Here is a 22057-nt window from a genome sequence, read left to right as displayed (position 1 = left end):
GAAAGCAACCTAAATACAACTAGAGTCTATCGCATTTTGTTTAAAGGAGGCATTATCCTTGTGCAATACAACAGCCCATGTTTGTACGGCTTATTAGTACTGAGTGGCTCTATCACAATTGTTGCACACGTACTTCTTCATTTCCGTAAATAAAGCTTAAAATAACACTAAAGTGACACTTCCTGCCACCAAAGAAACTTTGAGAGCGCCGCTTCTGTTTTCAAACCTTTCTGTCAGCAGATCTGCATCAACGTTTCATCCCAATGTAGCAACAGAATATCTCAAAAAATGTAATTTAAAGTGCATTTTTATTCATTACTTTTATGTTATTGTCAGCCAGCACGCACAGAGGGTGAGCGCCAATTATGGCACCTTCATGCCACGCTGTCATATTGTAATTACAGGTTTTCTACTTGTAAATAAATTTATGTCAGTGCACAAGTCATCCCCGATTTAGTAAACAAAGTGTAACTGACGGAAACAAGTGAATAAAACTATAATGAAACAATCGGATCAGTCTGGGTACCAATAGATGCTCCATACAAATGGGCAGTGCTACTTTTGACTGAGCTTTTGGCCCCATGACCATTGAATGCATCAATTTTGGGGTATTTACCTACAAATACTTTCTAGGTACATTAGAAAAATTGGGTTACAAGTCAGGCTTACAATGTAAGTAAATGTAAGTAATCTGTAAAGAAATGTTTAAGTAATATTAGGTAGTGCATGTATTTTATAGGACAAAAATAAATAATGCAAAATTTCTTTGTAATTTTACAGAAAAACAAACATTTCCCCATCTGCTGTTGTAAGTATGCTGTGCAGTTTGTGGCTTATTATGGAGCGGTCACATAGGCCTGCAGATTTTGATGGTATTATTGTTTGTTGTAAGCTGGTAAGGGAGAACAGTCCACATCACATTTATGTTGGTAAAATAAAAGGACAGTTGAATAATAGAATATTCACCATGCATAGCAACACAATGAATATTTAATACAAATATAAAAAAAAATAGACTTAAAGATTAATCCACTCCATAACAGTGGAGTGCAGCGAATTTATGATGTAAGATGGGAAATATTGTTATGAGGAAGTTGCACACAACTTAAAATTTCACAGATTTACTTATAGTATAATTATTTCTTTGTTTCCTGTGAAAATCTGACTGTTACCTCCTTATTCTAGCAAGGGTCTACCTTTAAGTATTTGTGGGGGTAAATATAATTACATTGTAATTTCAAACGAATTACACACATTACAGGGGATTACACCTTAGTCGTAGGCGTGTTATAGTGGGGTTTTTTTTAATATGTAGAGCATTGTTGTGGCTGTGATTGTTACTGACATGGTATCAGGATGTGATACCTGATCGTCTAAACCTGGGTAGGGGAACTGCAGGTTTTAGATATGTCCTTGATCCAACACAGCTGATTTAAGGTAAATTACATTACCTGTAATTTGGCTAAATTACAGGTAATGAACTAATCGTTTGATTCAGGTATGCTGACCCAGGCTGAGATCTAAAACCTGCAGGACACTGGCCCTTGAGGCCTGGAGTTCCCCACACCATTCAGCAGATATCAGGATGATTTCTTAACTATGGTGCTAATACAAAATGTATTTACTGCTATTGCTTTAGTTTCTCCTTCAAAATAATCACCCGTTCTCATCCCCGGGGCCTTTTTTGTACTGTAAGCCAAGAGAGAGAGAGAAAAAAAGTAGATGATGCTTTTAAATTTAAAGTCAAATTATTATTTGGCATCAAGAGATTCTTTACAGTTACGGCTGAAGCGGGGGGGCACACGCAGGCAACACTTTTTTGTTTCAAAGAGGAAACCCGCTGAGCAATTTTACTCTTATGAGCCGTTTAAAGAGATGGGAAGTGGCTCCCAGTGTCTCGGATAAAGTCAGACGTAATGGGGATTATTACAGAAATGTGTTCTGTTAGTCGTTAGACTAAGTGAAGCTGTGAAGCTGTGAAACAAAAACGGGCTCTGACATTTATAGCTGTCAGCCTTATTTTGAATATGCGACTGTTATTTAAAGGGATCCTCTCGGTAACGATGCTGTAAGTAGCTCTGAGTGGGAAGGTGGAAACAGGAGCGCGTTTGCCAAACACATTTCTGATCTTTTTCCCGCGTGTTTGTCTCAGTTTTTCACACGCGGGTGCTCGCTGTGACCAATGAACGTGAACCATCGAGCAAAAACTATAAACACGCTCACGTCTAACAGCCAGGAAATGAGTGAAAACCTTTTCCTCTCTCCGATATTTATATTCCTTTCCGCTGATCAGATTCTTGATAGCGCTGCCGTGGCAGGTCCATATCGCAGCCGCGCCGGCCGTATTCATTCCCCACACAAAACCTGTGGGAGGATGGCATTACACCGGCTTTAGTTTGTTATTCCAGCTTGCTTGGACCCTAAAGCTGTCTCAGCGCAGCACCAAAACCACAGCTGAAAAGCATCCAAGCACTAATATTATCTCCTTCTCCACCGAGTTGCAGGGACAAAGATGATTTACGTGAAGAAGAAAGTTGTGCGTTTGCTAAATACGGTATATGGTACAGTGAGCGGCTGGGGCAGAGAGCTGCAGGGACAGAACAGGTGTACTGTGGAGGGAAATCATGAGTCTGGATCACTGAATTTAAAAGCATTTCATGCACAGACTTTCAGCATTCAGCTTCTGCATCTATCACAGAGCAAAAGACCCCGAATCAATGTATGGAGATGCGCAGTATACCTCAGTTATCATTCATTTGCTTTCATTATTAACCAAACAATTAATCCTCATTAGGTGGAAGGCTGCCTGGGGGGCTCACGTTAAATGATAAAAAATATGTAACACAATCTGGTTTTCTGCATTAATCTCACAACTTCAGCGCTAACGTCGATCACAGCAAACCCCGTGGTGCTACGCTCGTCTTGTATTTACCTCTCATCTCTTTACAGTAGTTTCTATTGTTGAGGTGTGTCATCCCTGCACAGCGTTCAGATGGTCCGCCTACGCACCAGGGATTCACAGGAAACGATGCATGCAAGTAATCCCAATTTTATGGCACGATATCAGCTTCACTGTTTGCTGTTTACTCTTCCATATTATATTACTGCCGATGGAAAAACCACCATTAAAAAAAAAAACACGTTCAATTTAGAAGACACTGGGTGGGTTTTGATGTGAAATAGTCAGAAGAAACAATTTATTTGTAAGAGAGGGGCGCGCTAACCATAACCGTGGGAAAACTGCTCCATTCAGTTCCTATTATAACAGCTTGTGTTTGTTTGGCTGCACTGTAAGCTGATACACCAGTTGCTCTTCTGTTGTGTTTTTGATAAAGTAGCTCTTCGGCTCTTTTTCTTTTGCTATGACATTAAACAGACATGCTACCAACCATCAATATTAACCAGACAAAGACTGAAATCTTAGAGAATCTTTATGTTTGCGACCAGCTGATCGAGGCTAAAAGAGCAGCGGCCCTCGGAGACGGAGTGTGTGTTTAACCTTTAAAGCGTCCGACAACGCAAACAGCTGACACCGAAGCTCGCCGCAGACTGGGGTCAAAGTCACGTGACTGTGATAGTGACACATCCGCTGGGCTGAAACCTTGTAATGGACGGGGGCTGTGAGGCTGTCTCGCACTCACACACGAATCCTAACGCACAGATCCGCCGGGGTAAGCGGTGTGATGGGAGGAGGGGTGACACACTGTGGGATGGAGATGTATATCTGTATGTAGGACCCAGCTGTTACACTAATCTGACAATCCAACAGGATTAAAGACCATCTAAAGGCTGGCACACGCTCTGTGTGGAAATCTCCTCCATTATATATGACCTTATGAAACATGCATCTCTGAGTGTGTGTGTGTGTGTGTGTGTGTGTGTGTGTGTGTGTGTGTGTGTGTGTGTGTGTGTGTGTGTGTCACTGTCCTGCTGCCAGAAATGCCTTGAGACTCTGACACAACTGCTGCTCCCACACTCCACAATACACCACAGTGTACTTGTTGTTGTGTTTACGTGGGGTGTGTATTAGAAGTTTTGGGAGCTGGCGAGTGTGTGTTTGTTGGTGAGTGTATCGAGTGTATTGATGCTAGGTTGGAGAAGTGTTGTGAGTGAATGCTGCTGGATGGCTGCTGGGTCAATGGCGGCGTTTTTTTGTGGGCGCTTTATGCGAAGTGCTGGTGGAGAGAGGCAGAAGAGAAGGAGGAAGGCTGAATGCAGATTTATAAGTGTGTGTGTCTGTGTGTGCGATTATAGCCCAGCTCAATGGGCCCATTTCTGCAGGGCCAGTGGGAGGGCGTGGCGCCTGTGGCTGAAACTTTTCTCGTGTTTCTAAGGAACTTTTCAAAAGGGCTCAGAAATGCGGCTGCGTGTGAGAGAGAGCGCCCCGCGGACCATGATGCCTTTGTGTAGCACAGGGTGAGAGGGGGCACTCGGAGTACACACAGAAACGGTAATCAATGGTCTCTTCTCAGCCCCGAATCGAAGCGCGCACACACAAACGTAAGCCGGCGACGATGATGAGAATCAGGTTTCTGCCAATATTCAGCGATGGGAATCACAAGGCAACATCTGTGTGTGTTCGTATAATTGCAGCTTGTGTAATCAGGCTAATGACTGTCACGCAACTGTACGAAGCCCAAAGGGGCGAACGACAAGGAGAAGCAGGAAAAATCGATACATAAAAGGCAGAGAGAAATGGAGATTATTTGCGAAGAGGAAAAAAAAAAGAACAGGACTGAGGAATGATGGGATGGATGGACCCTGAAGCAGGAGGGCGGAGAACAAAGACAGGAGTGTTTTTGTCTTTGATGCAGGGCAGAAAAATCCAATCAGCCCTGTGTAATTCAATCTGGAATGGAAAGCTGCACCTTCGCGAGTGTGTGAGCAGAGGGCATGATGAGTATTATTATCATGGTCATGCCTATCGTTTTCTCTGAAACACACACACAGGGGGAGGTAAACAAATCGCTGTTTGCAGGGAATGGCAAGCAGGTGACCTTGCTGCTCTCTCTTGGCTCCCCCCCATTGGTTGACCGACTTTGGCGAGCAGACAGCCGGTCCCGTCCCTCGCAGCCAGTGCCTGCAGGCCAAGTCCCTGTCAGCACAGCCGGACAGGCGATTGATTCTCCGTGTATCATAAGAGCTCTCGATATCGAATACTAATTACGCAGGTTGCGATATCTGGTGGCGGAGTGAACTCGAGATAAGGAAAGAGCGGCACGTGGTCTCTGCCTTAAAGGGGCCACCACACACTGAAAGCTCGTGACCTAATCAGATAATTATCATGAGCTCCTGATTAGCTCTGACAAATCAGTGTCAGAAGACTTCAAGAAACGAGTAAACAGAGAAATTAAACATTTGGCTTGTCCTGATTTTTTTCAGTGAATGGATACTGTTGTCTCGGCAGATGTTTACATATACTTTCCTTCAGGTGATATATTGAATTTAGCAGATAATACATGGCAGTGGGTTAGCCCCGGGATGGACTGGTGACATGTCCAGAGAAGTACCGCACCCCACGCCCAGGCTCACCTCTGACGACAAGCTGGATAAGTGGTTAAATTAAAGAGTGGAGGATGGAAGTACAGTGTATAATCCAAAAACATTGTCTGTATAATCCCGTCAAGCTTTAAAGTCAATATTTGGTGCCATGTACGTCAGTGCTTCTTAGTACCAGGGCACACCTAAAGGGTCATAAAATGACACAGGTTCGCACTCCGAAGGACATCCTGTTTTCAAGGTTGTATAGTTTAATATGTTACAGTTTGATTATTTTATAGGCCTGAATCTATACTTTGTGTCTTTGAGGGTTTTCGGACGTTCCAACTGCAAAGAAAAAAACTTTGGGGCATGTTTTTCTGAGCATATTTAGACATTTTAGAGATTTTCTACACTCAGCTAAAAGCAGCAAGTCAGGAGTAGGAAACCGAAATCAGACTCTTATTGACAGTTACATTAACCAGTTGAAGCCAAGAGTAAAATCCATCAATACACATATGTCTTCCTCAAGTTACTTTTACTGGATCAGCTCTGCACTGTTCTGTTAAAATCAAATAATTTGTCTGTAACTTCGGTACATCTCTCAACTGCAAGATATCAGCTTTACAAGATATACAAGATATACTATATAATGTAAGTGTGGCAGAGCCTGCCTCCAGGCTTCATGCTACTTTCTGTCATCAGCTTTAAAAGTGAGTCAATCACCCATTTCTATAGCACAAATATACAAGCTTAGAGCCTGATCTAAAAACATTTTCATCTCTACAGCTAATTTCCCCTTTTATTCAATTTTATTTTATTTATAGCGCACCAAATCACAACAACAGTCGCCTCAAGGTGCTTTAAATTTAAATTTTAAGTTAAAGACTGTAAAACCCTGATAATAAGACAATCCCCTATTAGCAAGGACTTGGTGATAGTGGCAATGAAAAACTCCCTTTTTAACAAGAAGAAACCTCCAGCAGAGCCAGGCTCAGGTATATCCAGCCATCTGATATGACTTGGTTTTGGATGACATGAGATTTTTGTTTACATCAAGGCTTAAAGGTATGCTTTAAAGGGTCACTTTTGATTGTGTCTGTGGTTCCTATCTAGTCATTTTTAAGGTTGGACAACATAAGGCTACATAAGGGTACTTGTAATTTTTTTTTAATATTTTAGTTCTGATAAATGGGTGCATTTATTTGTGTGATGCTCTCACACACAGTCAGTATGTTTACTTTGCCAGCTAAGCTAGCTAGCTTTAGCCAATTACTTAGCTGCCACAGTTTTGTTCAAATATCATTAATTGTGGCTCCAAAAAACATAAAATTAGTTCTGTCAGCATTAATCTCGTTAAAATGACGTTAACGCCATAACCGCATTAACACGACAATCGGATCACCTCATGCGTGGGGCTGCAGGGCATCAATGCGTTTGCACGGTTAGCTCGTTAGCGCCGCGCAACCCCATGCACGGGGTGATCCGCGCTAACTCGCTAACGGAGATTTGCCGCATTAATGCGGTTATGGCGTTAACATCATTTTAATAAGATTAACACTGACAGCACTACATAAAATACAACATAAAAGTTTGCTTAACCAAAACGTGAAGTCAGACTGGCTGTGTCCTTCTTTTACATACAGTCTTTGGTCTCAACACAGAACACAAAGTTAAGCTTTAGAAAGAAACCAGCATTTGTGTTTCCCAAAAGCCCAAACTATTCCTTTAAACAGCCAAAACAGTAGGAAACCACTGCTGCACGGTACATCTAGCAAAATTAATGCGTGCGTGCAGCAGGTAGCTGTAAATAAGCGTCTAACCAGGATTAACAGGCCAGATATGAGCGCAGCCTTTAATGTTATTCAGGTGGGGAAGATTCATTGCCAACCAGACAGTGTTATCTCCCTTCAGCCTCTGTTGAATCAAATATCATCACAAGCTCCAAGTGAAACCATGCTCATTCATTTCTGACTGTTCTTTACAGCTAAAGATAGCTTTATCTCTCAGTGGGCAACATTACTCACTGACTAATTAATTAAGAGGTGTATTTAAGTAACTAATAGCTTGAGAATGATTGTCTAACGCACAGATTAGCTACACACTGCTTAGTATAACAATTGGTGATCAGTAACCGCCTGGTACTGTGGGCTCCGACTTAATTAAAGTGTGATTGTGGAGTCTGAAAGTAACGAGGTGGTCAGCATCCGTGTAAACTAGCGGAGATGCGTTAGTGGAGGACAGGGAAATGTATGGGTTATGATACCATCTTGCTCTTATAGCCCTCCTGTCTCTCGTCTCTGTGTAATCCTGTCCAGGTTGTTCTTTCCATTCAATCTGTATCAGCCGCTATAAGCTCTTTACAGGCGTGTGTTAACCACCAGGCTACCCCTGTCTCCCTCTCTCTCTGTTTCTTTACAGCTAGCACGGCTCCAATCCACCCCGTCTATCTCCCTTTCAATTTCTCATTTTTCTCCCTCGTCAGCGCCTCTGCTCTTTCATCATTTCACTCTACATAAAGTCAGTCCCTCCCCATTCTTCCTCTATTTTCTGATGAGCTCCTCTTACCACTTTTACATATTAACAAATTCGATTCTCTGCCTGGTCACCCCCGTCACCCCCCCACCCTCACCACATCAGCTGCGTTTTGTTCTCCTCTCCAATCTGCTTCTGACTTGCACTTTGGCCAGCACAAAGTCTTCTCATACAACTTTAGTCTGTGATTGCCTCTGACCTCATTCCCCTTTCATTTTCTTCAAATCTTCTCTCCCTCCACCTCTGCACCACACCTAATCACGTCTGTCGCCACACCTTGGTGCCTTGTTCAGTTTTTGGGAGACTACGCAACCACCAATATTTGTCTCTCCGTGTATGCAGGTGGCCCTACGACAGATTGGCGACCTGTCCGGGGTCTCACGTGAGACCCTAAATTGGATAAGCATAAAAAAATGGATGGATGAATTATTTCCAAGTGCGCTGAGCCACGTTTCATGTCGTGTAGTGTTTTGTTTGGCACAAATGTATTTCTTCCTCTTGTTTTTCTACCTTGTCAATCATCTTACATCTGTATTTTTATAGAGCAAACCATCCCAATCTCTCTCTCATCTCCAAAATCCTGTGAATTGATTTTTATGCGAGGGACTTGGGAAAGATTTCTTGCAATAATCCGGAGGACGCAGCATTGTAGCAACAACAATGAGCAAATTAGCAATTGTTAGCTCAGAAACGGTGTCCACTAATCACTAACATCCACAAAGAACTGGCTCCGAGGGTAATATTAGCCACCACTAGCTATCCTACTAATGAAGACAGATTTCTGTCCGTCTAATGTAGCCAAATGGATATCTCAAGTGGATCTTATTCATCCAAACTGCCTGTGATAGTTAATCTGCTCAATTAGCTTGCTGTTTTCAATTTACTTTATTATCTAACATTACAATTCAACCACAGTCAGATCAAAGACAGTAAACTACAGTCTGCAAGATGGATGTTGCCACTGTGACCGCACCCACTGGTTAGTGAAGCCTCGAGCTCTTGGACGTTGCCATTTTGGTGTTTTGAGACTGGATGTGACAGGCGAGGGGTGGATCTTCCTGTAAAAACCACACGCTTACTGGCATTTTTTCCCTACAGACTTTTACGCAACCGGGAGTCTTTTTGTAACCAACAAAGCCAGTACGAAAGATGGACATAGCTTTCAGGTCTGAAAAGTGATAGCTGGAAGTCACTTTGGAAAGTGGCTGGCGAGCGTTTGTAGGCCATTTGGTGTCTTCTGTGCAGGTAAACAGAACAATCGCAATGTCAGGGAATATGCATTGGTCACCGCATGCTCATGAACCAGTCTGTAGGCCTGTGTGACTGGGCCGATACTCACCTGACCCTACAGTGCCACCATGATTACACCACATCCAAAATGGGGGATAAGACAAAAACGACCACGTGTCTGCGAAACCTCCGAAGTTTTAGGGGCTCAGTCACTCATTTCAGGTCATATTGGATAAAAGAAGTTATAAATCTTGGTAACACTGTATTCCAGAAGTGTGGATTAACTAGTGAATGCTCATTGGCTAATCACCTGGGATTGACATGTTGTTAGCCAATCGGTGTGTGGTCTCTCTCATCACGTCCAAGTTCAAAACACCAAAGATGCTGAGGATGAAAATGTTCACCCCGAGGCATCAAAAAACAGTGGATGACATCACACTAGCTAGGTACATCTTTGATGGTGTCTACGGTAACCACAGCCACAAATGTAACACTGCTGGTTGCCGACTGCAGTTCAGTTAATGGTTAAATTATGCAGAGAAACAATAACACATGTTGTTTGTATGCTAACCAAAGAACCTTTAAATTTGAACCAAAGTAAATAAAGGCACAGCTCACATCAGAGGCTGACTGGGCTCATTTTAAAATGTCAACCAGAGAAAAAGGAAGAAATCATCGCCGTGAAGACGAAACGCCTCTCCTCTATAAATACCTCCTCTCTCTCGTCCTCATGCTGGGTATAATGTTTCAGTGTTGTGCGACCTGTCGCTCTGTCTATTGTATCTACCTCCATCATGTCGTGTCCTGTCACACAGACACCGCGCTCGATCGGACAAGGGAAACAATTATCATGTCATACACACGGCTAAATAAACAATACGTTCACAGACGTGTTTGTGCGCACAATCCTGGTGTCAGTCAGCCTTTCAGACCCGAGTCTCTGTCGGCTGAGATTAGGGCTAATCCACAACTGTTGGAATGAAAGATTAAGAATGAATCACCTGCTGCAGGAAAACCAAGTGTGTGCATGAGTGTGTGCACCTGCATGTGGAAGGGTTTATAAGACAGGCCCTCTGGGGAAAGAAGCGTGCTGCAATCACCAAGCAATATTACACAACCTCTATCCTCCTCCACACACACACACACACACACACACACACACACACACACACACACACACACACACACACACACACACACACAGAGCATGTTTCAGTGTCCCTAATTAATTGGATCGATGTTCTTCCCTCATGGCCTGCTGATAATTGAGGGGACGTGAGTAACATGTGGGAAGCCTTTTGTTACTAACTTCCTGTTTATAAAGACAGGAAGAATAGACGAGGAGCTCTGCAGCGATGGAGGAGAAGGAGCAGGAAGGCTGGTGGGTGGAGGGTGTAAAGATGGATGGATAGAGAGAAGAAAAACGTTGCAGCAATGAGCTCCTGACCTCGTTCGCTCCTCTGTCGGGACGTTGGGCTAAATAATTCAAACACACACACACAGAGTCACATGCCTTTAGCACACAGTATTTCTCGTCGGCATGAGCGGCCTCCCCGTGCTCCGTCATCGCCTCCTCTGCCTCCATATTCGCATGTAAACACATAAATGCATCACTCAGGAAGCTCGAAGAGCAGATCTATAAATGCTCTCTCACTGTAGCCGTGCTGCTATCCCAAGGCCACAAACACACTTACAGGTCGTGCATTTCCGTATGCAAACAAGCGGATCCTTGATGAATCGCATAGTGCCAAAAAAGGAAAAAGAAATTGATATTTGTAGCTTTAAACTGAGGAAATGTCTTTATTCTTAAAGGAAATGGAGACTGAAAGAAAGAAGAGGAAAAATCTGCGGAAGAGACGTGTGTACGAACCCACGTGTGTTTTCATGTACTTTTCTCTTCCAAGTGCCGATCTGAGCCCATTCTGACACCGCTTAAGACATGAAAGCCATTAGACAGGGAATAAAAACTTCCACAAACTAGAATCCATTTAAACTTTCATGCATGTAAAATCCCTCGTGTTTCAATTCGATCTGACGTCGTTCCCGTTTTTTTAATCTTTATCTCCTCCTGTGAAACCTTAAAGATGTTCCCCTGAGAACACACCCTCTCTGTTTTACTCCTACATCTCCATTTGTGTGGTACTCCACCGCTATTCAGTACAAATAACCTTACACGGTTTTGATTGCCTATAGTGGCTATTCTGAAACAGAGGGAGAGGGGTAGTATTTCCAGTCAGAGCAAGTCAAACATCGGGCCTCTGCAAACAAGATGCAAACAAAGAAACTGGTTCTTTGCAACAGAGCATGGAAGGAAGAAGAGTTTGGGATTCAGCGGTAGTTAAGCTGAGCAAAAGCTACAGCCTCCTTTGTTGTTTTAACTTCATTATAGTTTATTTTTACAGGCGAATCAATACATCTATCAAATGTCTGTGGAAGACAACGTCTTCCCATCATGCAAAGTGACTTTTTGTCTCACTAAACCTCCCAAAGAAATTGTATTTGCACAGATATGCACTCCCTGGGAACTTTATTAGCAACTAGTTATAAACTGGACCTCGTTTTCCCTTCAGACGTGCATTATTTCTTCATTGCACTGATTCATCAAGGTGCTGGAAACACATGATCATCAACATCACACAGTTGATGCAAATTGGTCAGTTGCACATCCATCACCACACGCCAAAGATGCTGATTGGATTGAGATCTGCTAACTGTGGAGGCCATTTGAATGCAGTTAACTCATTGTCGAGTTCAAGAAACAAGACTGAGGTGATTTAAGCTTTGTGGCCTGGTGCGTTATCCTACAGGAAGCAGACACCAGAGGATGGATACACTGTGGCCATAAAGACTCGCCATCAATACTCAGGGAGGGTAAGAAAACTGTCAGGGCAAAATATGCCAAGAAAATCTCCCCCACACATTAAGCAGCATGAACCATCGATACAAGTATTTTCGCCCAGAGAACTGCTGCTCACTGGACACCAACACCACGCCGCTTAAATCACCTTTCTTCCCCATTCTTACACTCAGTTTGCACTTGTCTACATGTCTCGATTGGCTGATTAGATACGCGCTTTTACAAGTAGTTGAACAGGTGTGCCTAATAAAGTGGCTGCAAGTGTAACTCCAAAGAAAAATGTTAAAATGGTCGCGTTTAAGCTACTTCTAAGATACACTGTTACTTCATTTTTTTTTATGCATAAGGACACAGCAGAGAGATGACAGGAAATAATGGACAACAGAAAAAAAAGCTCCCAGTTGTGACTGCTGGTGGTAAATGTAAAAGTAAATGATAGCACTGCGGGTTATTAAACTAATGGTTAACTTCATAATAAGTCCTGGAGATGAGTTCTTCTTAACTAATGATATAGTCTATAAAACCGTAAAAAACAAAACAAGCAAATTATAATTTTTTTAAAAAAAAAGGTCCAACAGTTAAATACTGAAATATATTGAATTCAGTTTAATTTCTAGAGTTTTAGAGTACTAAGGAACAGGGGATGTAAGATCAAAAGCACTGGAACATTTAACTGTGCCAACAAATCCGCCTCCACGACAGGTTAGCAACAAGCTAATGAAGGCCATGTGATCATGTTGAAGAGGAAGATAATAATGGGAATACCATCAAACTACTATTTTGGGGGATACAGTGAGCCAGCTGTTTTAGCTCCATGATGGACCTCAAGGACCGCCATGCTGCTCGAGGAGAGTGGGGAGTGTATACGTGTTCTACAATAAAGAAATATTTTATTCACGGCTTCTCCTCCAAGATTACTTCTGCACAAGGGCAAACCTGACACGCTCGTGATTTCCATAACGCTATCACCAAGATAAAGAGTGAACCTCCGGGATTTTGCTTCTTATTTAAAGGTAGAAATTGCTCAGACTGGCAGATGGAGAGGGGGGTGGAGGGTCAAGTGGAGGCCTCCAAGAGGCGAGGCTTAGGGTCCTGTTGGGAGTGTAAAGTCGGGGCTTATCGTGGCTTCACCCCACTCTTATCAGCCGCATGCCAGGAAGTACACATTCCAGCATCTCCACTGGACAACTCCGAGTGACCCCACCCATCCGGCCCTTTGTTAATGTAATTATTGTGTTGATACAGAAACGGGAGAGGGAAGAGAGTGGTACTAAAAAGACACACACACACACACACACGAGTGATAGTGAGTGAAAAATGATAGCATCATCTCAGCGTATAGTTAATATGCTGCTAGAAGGCATCTACGATTCTCACTCAGCCAAACACACGCACACAGACACACATACACAAGGGTTTGTTAGTGGGAAGGAGGCGCCCTGTTTCTGGGGGTTTTATTTATAGCGAAAGCTCTAACACACAGAGATCCCAGAATGCTTTGTGGGTTTGGGAGACGGTGCCGCGTTTACGCTCTCTAATTTTGAGTCCTGTAATAGCACACGCGCACACACTCACACACATCTACTGTAAAGGTGAAAGACAACTGCCATCTTTTCATCTGGATGTTTTTTCCCCCACTCGCTGTGCTTGAACGGGAGAAGGAGGAGGGAGAGGAGGAGGGAGAGGAGGCCGGGATGAGACGTGAATGAAGCAAGCGACGAGAGGGGAGAGAGGAAAACGAGACGGAGCGAAGGAGAGGGGGGGGGGAAAGAGAGAGGGAACGAGGGATGGGAGGGGACGGAGAGGAGAGCGGGGTGATAAAGCTGTGACAGCGGCAGCCATGGTGGTTGTCATGGCGACGGCCGCGGAGACCAGGTAGAGCACAGTCTCCTGGGAAAGAGCAGTGCATGCCTCCCTCCCCCACCCTGACTCTCTCTCTCTCTCAAAATCCCTCCATCTCCATCGCTCTGGCCTCGCTCCATCCCTTTGCTGCCATCCCAATCATCCAGTCCTCATTTTGCCCAATATGGCCCATCTCTTTCCTTTCTCTCCCTCCATCACTCTCCCACGGTCCTTTTACTTCCCTCGCTCTGGTTTTTTAGGTTCCTTTTTTTATCCCCTTTTAATCGCCCACCATTCCTCCCCGTCTTTCCTCGCTGCCCCCGTCTTTTCCCTTGATCCCCGTCTTGCCATTAACTCTTTTTCTTTTTCTCCACGCTTTCTCCATTTCATGCCCTCCCCTCCATCCATCGCTTTCCCTCATTATCTTCTCTTTCCATTCCTCTCCCTCCCTTCCTCTTGTCTCTATATTCATCTAACCCCCCACTCCAGAGAATATGTATGTGAGTATGTCTGCGCAGTGCTGCCCAATTACTGCAAGGGAGTCTGTGTGTGTGTGTGTTTGAGAGTGTGTGTATGTGTGTGTGTGTTTAATGTCTACACAAGCTGTGTTCCTAGCCTGTTTTGACCTACCTAAAACACCTCCAGCATTCTCCGTCTCCCTCTGACTCACTGAATCAACAAAACTGCTGCTGCACACCACAGCTATTCACAGGAGCTGCACGCGTGTGTGTGTGTGTGTGCGTGCGTGCGTGTGTGTGTGTGTGTGTGTGTGTGAGCGCTGAGTTTGTGAGATTATTAGGGGCACAATGCTAAAGTGCGTCAGCGCACACATGTGAGCAGGCATGTCTGCACTTGCGTGTGGTGAACTGGTCATGGAGAGAGCAGGCAAAGTTTCCACGGCACACGGGGCCCCTTCCATCAGGACATGTTAGCGTGGCTCGGCGTGGGACTAAATGATAACTTTCTACCCGGCGAGTCTGGAGCGTAAGCAGAGATTAGATGACACATCTGTCAATTAAAGCAAATAACATTGCCATTTAAAGCAAAATATGTAAAGATTTAGGGATTTGGCACATACATTGTTTAAAACATAACTGTGCACAGCAAATTCTTCTTCAGAAGCACTGTTTTTTTGTTAATTACAATTTAAAGTCAGAAATGCTGATATTTCTCAGCATGAGAGATGCTTTTTTGTGCTTGCTTTTCATTTGTGCTGACAGCCTGTGCATGACTGATGTTTATGTGGAAAGCTTAATGAAACTGTGGTGCTAAGTCACTTCCAGCCAAATCCCGACTGTTGAATGACTGTTGTCAGCGGTTATCAGAGCCACACAAAAGCACCTGTTGGGCAACATGTCCAAAATCTCCAACCGGATAACCGCCGGTCTAACATCGATCGACTGCTGACAAATTTCTGCAGAAACAGAACTTTCCTCCAAAAACAAACTAACTAACAGGAAAAGGATTTAGCCTATTGGCTGACCCTAATCACCAGCAGGTGCCCTGGTACTAATCAATATGCTGTGTTTAGAAGGCACAGCTGACCAGTAGGGTATTGCATCATGCGTCACTGCACTTCTATCTGCTTTTCTGGGAAGACTGATGTCAGGCTAAAAGCAACAGGCTACACTGTAGGATATACAGCTACTCTACAAATTGATTTTAATACTGTGTATTAAGTCTAAAACTAACCAAGTGTCAACACTTTGGTGTTTATAGCTAAGCAAACCGTGCAAAAAAGGAATGTAAACAGGAAGTAAAAACAAAAGAAGCAAAGCAGTTAAGTCCAAAAGTTGGGCCCCAAAGCTTACAACTGCCCTAATGAAGAACGGTGTTTTAATCTGGAAACACACCTTTGCTGCAGTTCTTTGAGGCAGCCTGTGAATCAGGTCTGCCTTAGATCTACGTCTACAGTGAGCTACTCTCAATTGTGTTGCTGCTGCTTCATCGCCCAGCCGAGGAGGGGAGCGAAATTACAAAATAAAAAGAGCAGAAGTGAGACTTCTAGTTAAAAACTAGAAGAAGAGTGAAGACTGTCAAGCTCTCAACCAATCAGCATGGTTTGCTTGGTGGTTTGATCCCAGTCCGTCTGTCAGAATATCCTTGGGAAAGATGCCAACCCCGAGTTGCTCTTTGATGCATCCACAGAGTGTGAAAGTTAGAAGTGCTCAGGTGTAGAAAAAGCAAATAGATGAATGCACAGATTCCACCATTACTTCAGCTCATCAGGGCAGAACAACCCCCACTGAATCAGGTAGTCACAGGAGCCAACCTGCACACCAGCTGATAACATTACAGCCTTTATTATCCATGGGTATAAATGGAGACGAATATGCCTTTCATGATAAGAGGTAAACTATTCCAGGTTATCAGACTAAAGCTCTGTCCTTCTTCATGTTAATCTGAGCTCTGAGAACAAGTCTTCTCAACCACAGGGGCTTCATTTAGTCTTTGCTAAAGATGAGCTGCAGCATTCTGAAGCATCTGCAGGCTGAGTAAAGAGTATAATAAATTACAATGATATGGCCATGAGGACAAAAAAGGAGGCTGGGTCTTCTTCTCAGCACTTTTATACTCAAATGAAAAAAATGGTGTTAAAAGCGAACGAAATTTGCTCCACTCTGACAGAAAAACCCCTCAAAATGCACGCATATAATCGCTCGATAAAACAAACTATCTTTTTTTCCCCTCGTGGTTGCAGACACTAATTTTGTGTTCTGGGTAAACAGTCACATGCTCTTCACTGGAAGAAGAATATTCACAAACAAGGGTCACATGAGATGAAACGTCTAAATTATTAGTATGCAGTTTGACATCAGCGGGTAAAGGTCCCGCAGATTGCTGCGATCTTTCTGGGCTTACTCGGGGCCAATAATGACGGGCTCTGATTTATTGTCAGCTTTTTGCACACGGCTTTTATTTTGGAGGTCAAACTCCACGCACAGCTGCAGATTCTCAGCACCCATTGTTCTCTCAGATCAGACGAGGTCATATCGGCATGACCGGCACCGTGCAGGCAGGTCTCCCCGTCCATCCCGCCGCCGTTATCGCCTTAATGGTAAATGTGAAATTTCGATTCCCATTTGGCTGAATGGAGCACTAAAACTCTCCGCGAGAAAGAAAAACTAATTTCACTCAAATGCAGCACATCTGCTGTCCTATGTGATAAGAAATTGCTTTCAGATATGAACAGACACACAAACACCCGGGCCGGTGTTAGGGGGGCTGAAGCCTATCTTTATTCTCTCACTGTGTCCATGAATGCAGCTCCGGATATGAACCATGATCCTTTTCATTTCCTCTCTCCAGTGGAAGGTGGATACCATGCCCTCACCCATCCCTTAATACACACACCTGAAATACTTCCTCCACCCTGGCTGTGTTTTCTACCTGCCACCTTGTGTGTATGTGTTTGCGTGAGGGGGACTTTGTCCTCCAGGAGAGCGAGAAGGACCCACTTCCTGTGTCAGATTGCCTCTCACATTCCACACTCTCCCTCAATCCGCCCGGCTTGGGCTATTTTTTCCCCTCCTCCTTGATCCTTCTCTCTTTCTTCCTCTCTATGGGGGGCTTTGTCTGCTATCGGAGGCACAAAACACTGATTCATTCCACGAGTTGAACGTGATCCTCAAGAACACGACGCCTTTCCGCCAAACACAGACAAACACACTCGCACCATAAAACGCACTTGTTCAAGGAGAGAGAGGGCTGGCGAGAACAAGTTGTTGGCATTGGAGATTCACTATTTTTGAGCCCACACACAGACAGATGGACAGTCAGGGTTCTCATGAAGGCAAACGGATGCGCGCGCACACACACACAGGCTATCCGTGGGACACAACAGATGTCTGTGGGAAAATCAGTCTCCCATGTAAAATAAAGACGGCCGGATGTGATGTCACAGCTTTGACAACAGGAAATACCCACAGGGACAAAACACAGAGGAATCACTCAGAACACACACACACACACACACACACACACACACACACACACACACAGTCTCCTGGCTTCAAGCCAAGAAGCATCTGAGAAAAGAGCTCATCAGCGGATGCACGCGACCACGGGTCATGCGCGCGTGCATTCAAAGCCCGGGGTTGCTTGAGGTTGAGTCTGTAATTATGACCCTCGACGGCAGCTGATCTATCAGTGCGCTCCTCACCACGGCGTATATTTACGTGTATGTGTGTCACACACCTGTCTCCATCTGCACACTTAAAGACAGATTAGGTCAGCTGGAGGCCAAGGATCTTTGGCAAGGATTGCAACCGACTGACCTACTAATCAGTGTTTATATCTGTGAGTGTGTGGTGTTGAAAACAGCTGCCAGAACTGGTGCAACTTCACCGCAGAAACAACGAAAGATGGTCCAAGCAAAGCAAGGGTGAATTAGGCAAGAAAAGGCATTAAGCAGCAACATTTGGGCCTTTTGTACAACAATATGGAAATAAAAACTGTGACTATGTATAAAGGTGGCTTAAAGCTGAAGTAGAACTGGTTTCTCTGGTCTGTTTAATTAATTGCCTGTGAGAAATAGAGGTATCCAAATATCGATGGTATCGACAGCAGTGCTGGTATGTGCATCAGATCGATACTAGTGCAATGGAACCGATACTATTTCTACCTCTATGTAGCCTGCTGAAATGTGTTAAATTGTTATTATTATTTGATTAGAAAACGTATTAAATATATGTGTTTAGTTATGCTAACTAATTATCATGGAAATTAAAACTCTGTGATTTAGTGATCATTAAAATGTGTTCATTTTCTATGTTGAAAGTGTCAATATCGGTATTGGTATCGGCTGGCCCTGCATTTACTTGGTATCAGATCGATATCAGCATTTGCAGTATGGCACTAGTGAGAACAGCTCGGGACCTTTAACAGGAAGTAGCCATGAATGAAGGTATAAAACTAAAACTGCAGAGGAGACGTGTTAAAAACCTCCAGCTTCTGAGTCTTGAAACTCAAAAGTAGATCTGGATCTTGATTTGTGTTTTTGGCGCTATCCTCGTTTTCTCTCAATGATTCAGCGAGCTTCCTCCCTCTTCCTCCACCCCCTCCTGCTGCTTATGGGATAAATCTGGATTAATCGGTAACGGAAAGTGTGGGCGTGTTACGGGGGGCGCGTGAAGCTCGGCGTGGATAGTTCCGGAGAGGAGATAGGTGTGTGTGTGTGTGTCTGTGTGTGCGCGCGCAGAGGAGGAGGGGGGAGGCTCGCGCATTCCCTAAACAGCTTGCCTCCTCGCGATTCCCGATGACATCATTCCATCCGAGCACTCGTTCGCGGACCGCATCGCCGTTAACTTTCCCGTTACCCCACCCACTTTGTGCCACAACCACATACCGCCGCGGGCTGTCTCTGTCACACACACTTGTAACCGGAGAATTATAAGTGTGTGTGCGGATGCCAGTTGGATTCTGGCATCCGCACAATGAGGGCGCTGATATCTGGGAAGTAATGGAGCACCCCTGGACATCCAGTCACAGGCACACCTTCTCTCTCTCTCTCTCTCTCTCTCTCTCTCTCTCCACACACACACACACACACACACACACACACACACACACACACACACATCGTCCTGCAGCGCGAGTACCTGGTAATAAAGTCGTTAAAACCGCAGTATGACTGGAGCCCCCAAATTAAGGGCAGGATGTTGAGCTGGTGACACAGACACCACAGAACGAGGCACCGCACTAACACCCGTAATCAAGCCCAATTAGAGATAACCCGCTAATTAACCCCCCCCCCCTCTCCTCCACACATGCACGCACACGCACCTCCTGACTCCAGGGGACACACAGGCCACAATAAATCCCGACATTGAGACACAAAGGCTGGTGTGTGTGTGTGGGGAGGGGGTGTGCAAGGGGGTAGCCGCCCCCCCTCCTTAACAGGAGTCTGGAACGGCCAATACGGATCCTGGGTCGAGTGTAGGATTTCCTACCGATCACCGACGCGCCGCCACTGTCTCATTAACGATAGCGCACTCACACACACACATACACGTGTGCTCAACGAGAGCTCCCCGGTTAACAAAGGATGTAAGGCTCGTGCTTACCGTGGTGGCGTGAGCAAGCAGCGCCGTGAGCGCCAGCAGCCAAGGCAGCTCCATGGTCGGGTGCGCGGGCACAGCCTCCCGGTGCCGCCGCCGATGCTGCTGCCTTTACCGGTGTGGGAGGGGTGGGGGGTTCTGGGAGGTGGAGGGACCCCCAAAAAAGAAAAAAAAGCTGCTGCTGGCTGTCGCCGGCTCCTTGCTCTCGGTAGTCTGTCCAACTTCAGAGCGAGCCGCCCGTCTGCGCGACCATCCGTCCTTGTAGTCGGGCTTTTTAATCCAAGGCTTCACGCGCTCCTGCTGCTGGTTCCGGTCACCGCTGAAGCAGATTTCCACGATGCCTTCCGATCTGTCTGTTTCTGCGAGTTTTTGCGCTCGAAATCTGATAATTTACTACCAGAAGAAGCCAGACCTCGTCTCTCTCGCTCTCTTAATACACGCACGAGCTCTCTCTACCTCTCTCTCTCTCTCTCTCTCTGAACACATACACACTCTCAGGCTCTCTCTCTCTCTCCTCCCCCTCTCCGTTGAGGGCAGGATGTTCCGTATGGCGACGCTGGCCTGGGAGTTTGGCAGGAGGAGGGGGTGTGTATATGTGTGCGTTAAAAGGAAGTGTAGGGGTTGGGGGTGGATCTCCGCGTGCAAGGGCGAGGATGCCCCCTGCAGCTCGGTTAGGCACCCGCAGCCCCCCTAAAACAAAACAATAAGCAGTCTGTAAATTCACAAGCAGCGGACCGCGGTGTTGGTTTGGTTAACCGCTCACACACCTTACCTTTAACGGTCAACCGCGCTCCTGCGCCGTGATTGGCTCAGTCACACCTGCGCCTGTACGTAAGAGGGGTTGATATCGCGCGATAACACCCCCCCCCTTCCCTCTCGGCTCTTGCAGTATGGTTAGCTGTTATTGCACCGCAGCAACCGGAGTGGAAACATTTAATGACCCGTCATATGCTCAAAGTTGTGTTCGCCACTTTTACAACCACCAGCGACGTCTGAAGGTGAACTTGAGCGTGCCTCCGTTTGGTTTCTCAGCTCCACCTGCCACTGCAGACCACGTGTTCCCTCCTTATCCCGAAATTAGCCTTGGGAAAATGTTGAATTGCATCTGATTGATTGCGAAAGACTATTAAGTAGCTTTTACCTACCTGTGATTAGTGGGATCAGAATGCTTTGTTAGGCTTATAAAATGTGACCTTTTTTAAAGAAAGCACTGCCAAATAAAGCCATCAGGTGTGTCTTCAAATAAAACTCGGTCTGATGTAGATTCTGGTAGTCTTGGGTGTGTTCTCCCACCACGTTCGCAGTGAATACATGTTTAACATATTGTTAAAAGTATTCACTCATCTGCCTTAAGGCAGGGTAGGGTTTAATATGACATCGGCCCACCTTTTCCAGCTATAACAGCTTCTGTTCTGGGAAGATTTTCCACAGGTTTTAGGAGTGTGTTAATGGGAATGTTGACCTTCTTCTGGATGTGTATTTGTGAGGTCAGACACTGATGTTGGACGAGAAGGCCTGGCTCATAGACTCCGCTCTAATTGGCGTTTTATCAGGTTGAGGTGAGGACTCGGTGCAGGCCAGTCAAGTCTTTCCACACTAAACGTGCTTATTCATGTCTTTATGGTCCTTGCTTTGTGCACCGGTCATGTTGGAACAGGAAGGGGCCATGCCCAAACTGTTCCTACAAAGTTGGGACAATTAAATATCTTGGTATACTGAAGCATTAAGAGTTCCTTTCACTGGAACTAAGGGGCCAAGCCCAACTCCTGAAAAACAACCCTACACCTAGAAACTTTACACTTGGCAACCACCAAACCCTGATTCATCCGTCAGATTGCGAGACGGAGAAGGGTGACTCAGAGAATACATCTCCACTCCTCTACAGTCCAGTCGTGGCGTGCTTTGGGGGGGGGGGGGGGGCAGGGATAGCTCAGTAGGTAAAGTGGTCGCCCCATGATCGGAAGGTCGGCGGTTCGAATCCACTTAACGGCTACCCTGAGGTACCCCTGAGCAAGGTACCGTCCCTACACACTGCTCCCCGGGCGCCTGCTTAGTG

The 22057-nt window shown here is 45.2% G+C and overlaps 1 protein-coding gene across 1 annotated transcript in view; it reads right to left on the bottom strand.

Moving 5' to 3' along the window:
• Window positions 1-20205, bottom strand: part of sdc3 (syndecan 3) — a 43957-nt gene extending 23752 nt beyond the window's left edge. The window contains exon 1 of the mRNA XM_085445943.1: window positions 20008-20205. Within this exon, the coding sequence (XP_085302069.1) occupies window positions 20008-20061 (54 nt within the window). The 5' untranslated portion in view covers window positions 20062-20205. The remainder of the gene's footprint in view (window positions 1-20007) is intronic.
• Window positions 20206-22057: the final 1852 nt, after the last annotated feature.

This window comes from Copadichromis virginalis, linkage group LG22 (assembly GCF_057382275.1).
Source record: "Copadichromis virginalis isolate Kocher_CV1m ecotype Utaka linkage group LG22, C_Virginalis_male_GT1.1, whole genome shotgun sequence".
Classification (NCBI taxonomy): Eukaryota; Metazoa; Chordata; class Actinopteri; order Cichliformes; family Cichlidae; genus Copadichromis; species Copadichromis virginalis.
Note: the sequence above shows the minus strand (reverse complement) of the source record. Positions and strands in the feature narration are given on the sequence as shown.